The sequence below is a fragment of the Argentina silus genome (assembly GCF_951799395.1).
Source record: "Argentina silus genome assembly, chromosome: 6".
Taxonomy (NCBI): Eukaryota; Metazoa; Chordata; class Actinopteri; order Argentiniformes; family Argentinidae; genus Argentina; species Argentina silus.
In genome coordinates, this window is record NC_139660.1 from 21653024 (window position 1) to 21655523 (window position 2500).

A 2500-nucleotide genomic window follows, 5' to 3' on the forward strand; every position below is an offset into this window, starting at 1 on the left:
TGGATGCATGCAGATGGTCACTCGCTGGGGGAGAGAGAGAGAGAGAGAGAGAGAGGGAGGGGAGGAAGAGAGGAGAGAGAGAGAGGGAGAGAGGGTCAGGGGATGACACCCCTGGTCAACACACACGTACACACACCACACACACACACATACACAGACATACACACACACACACACACACACACACACACTCACTCACACACACACACACACACACACACACACACACACACACACACACATACACACATTCACACACACGACCCCCCCCCCCCCAGACACACACACACAAAAACAGTTTTCTTCAAGTATGTTGAAGTTGATGAGTGTGTTTTGCTCCATGTCTGGTCCAGGGAGCAGCACTGGTGTTCGCCCCCACGCGAGGAGACACTCTGGGGGGGTTCTGTCAGCTGGCCGAGGGGGCGGGGCTCCGGGTCTGCCGCATTGACAAGTACGATGAACAGGTGTGGGACCTCCACGTAAAGGTGAGTGGCCGCGCTGCCTGGGACTGTCTGGGGTCTTAAAGGGAAGGTCCCAGTCCCAACCCAGAAGACACAGAGGCTCTGTCCCAACTCTCCATCCTTCCTCTCCCTCTCCCTGTCTCTCTCTCTCTCTCCATACTCCCTCTCTCTCTCTCTTTCCTGTTTCTCAATCAATCAATCAATCAAGTTTCTTTGTATCGCGCTTTTTACATAGACAAATGTCACAAAATGCTTCACAACAATATAAACAATAAATACAATAAAAACAATATGATCTTACACCAAATCAAAGACCCCCAGGAGTAAGCCAAGGAAAAAACTCGCCAGGGGGGAGGAAAATATAGGGCACGGTGGCAAGGAAAAACTCCCTGGGAGGAAGAAACCTTGAGAGGAACCAGACTCCAGAGGGGACCCATCCTCTGGCTGATCAGGTGCTGAACAGTCAACTCATGTGGATTGTGGTGTGGAAGAGTTCAGGGCTCCATAGGGAAGGGAAGATTTGTGGTGGGACCCGGGTGGGCCGACAAGGACCAGGATCTAGGGTGGAGTAGACTCAGCCTGGACCAGGGTAGAGGATGGAGTAGACTCAGCCTGGACCAGGGTAGAGGATGGAGTAGACTCAGCCTGGACCAAGGTAGAGGGTGGAGTAGACTCAGCCTGGACCAGGGTAGAGGGTGGAATAGACTCAGCCTGGACCAGGGTAGAGGGTGGAATAGACTCAGTCAGGACCAGGATATAGGGTGGAGTAGACTCAGCCTGGACCAGGAATCAAGGGGGGAGTAGACTCAGCCTGGACCAGGATCTAGGATGGAGTAGACTCAACCTGGACCAGGATCTAGGGTGGAGTAGACTCAGCCTGGACCAGGGTAGAGGGTGGAGTAGACTCAGCCTGGACCAGGGTACAGGGTGGAGTAGACTCAGCCTGGACCAATTCAGGAACTGGAGTCTAGTTTTGAAGGGCTCAGAGCCCCTCGGACACATAAGCACAAAGAGGACAACACTAACTGAACTTGCAAACTGAACAACTAATACATGAAACGGTAGGAGAGAGAATCAGCATAAAGCAGTTGGCCTGAGGCCCCCGGCACATCTAAGGGACATCTAAAAGATAAGGCCAGCGCCCGATCCATCCTTCCTGTCCCTCCATCATCCCTCTCTGTCTCTCCATCCTCCCCATCTCTCTCTCTCTCCATCCTCTCTGTCTCTCTATCTCTCCATCTTCTCTCTCTCTCTCTCTCTCTCTCCATCCTTTCTCTCTCTGTCTCCATCCTCTCTCTCTCTCTTTCTCCCTCTCCATCCTTTCTCTCTCCTTCCTCTCTCTCTCCTTCCTCTCTCTCTCCTCTCTCTCTCTCCTTCCTCTCTCTCTCCTCTCTCTCTCTCTCTCCATCCTTACTCTCTCTCCTTCCTCTTTCTCTCCATCCTCTCCCGCTCTCCATCTTTCCATCCTCCCTCTCTCCCTCTCTCCCTCTCTCCCTCTCCCTCTCTCCATCTCTCTGTCTCTCTCTCTCTCTCTCTCTAATCCTGTGTTGTTAGCTCCGTATGGGGGCAGAGCAGAAGGAAAGGCCTGCTGAATGCTGCTGTCAACACCTCCACAGTGCTGCTGTCACCGTGTGTGTCTGAGAGGGTTAGGAGACGGGGGGAGGAAGGGGGGGGGGGGGGGCTGCGCTAAGAGCAGTAGTGTGTCCAGCTGGTTAACGACATGGTGGGGGGGGAGGGGTCAGGAGGGGGCACACTGGGTACCCATTTAACTGCCTGGGTCCGTCACAATGGACCGGTCTAACCTGAGGAAATGGCTCTACCAGCAGGACTCTTTCTTTCACTCTTTCAATCTCTCTTTCTCTCTTTCTCTATCGCCCTCTCCCACAATATCTCCCGCCCACCTTACTGCTCTCCCGCTCTCTCTCTCTCTCTCTCTGTCTCTCTCTCTCTCTCTCTGTCTCTCTCTCTCTGTCTCTCTCTCTCTCTCTCTCTCTCTGTCTCTCTCTCTCTCTGAGTGATTTGAGCGTTCACCCCAGGTC

General features: G+C 53.4%; 1 protein-coding gene across 1 annotated transcript in view; it reads left to right on the forward strand.

Annotated features, from left to right (window-relative positions):
* The window catches only part of camkmt (calmodulin-lysine N-methyltransferase), a 33082-nt gene that overhangs the window by 25154 nt on the left and 5428 nt on the right, over positions 1-2500 (forward strand). Inside the window, exon 6 of the mRNA XM_083671389.1 lies at positions 354-485. Within this exon, the coding sequence (XP_083527515.1) occupies positions 354-485 (132 nt within the window). The remainder of the gene's footprint in view (positions 1-353; positions 486-2500) is intronic.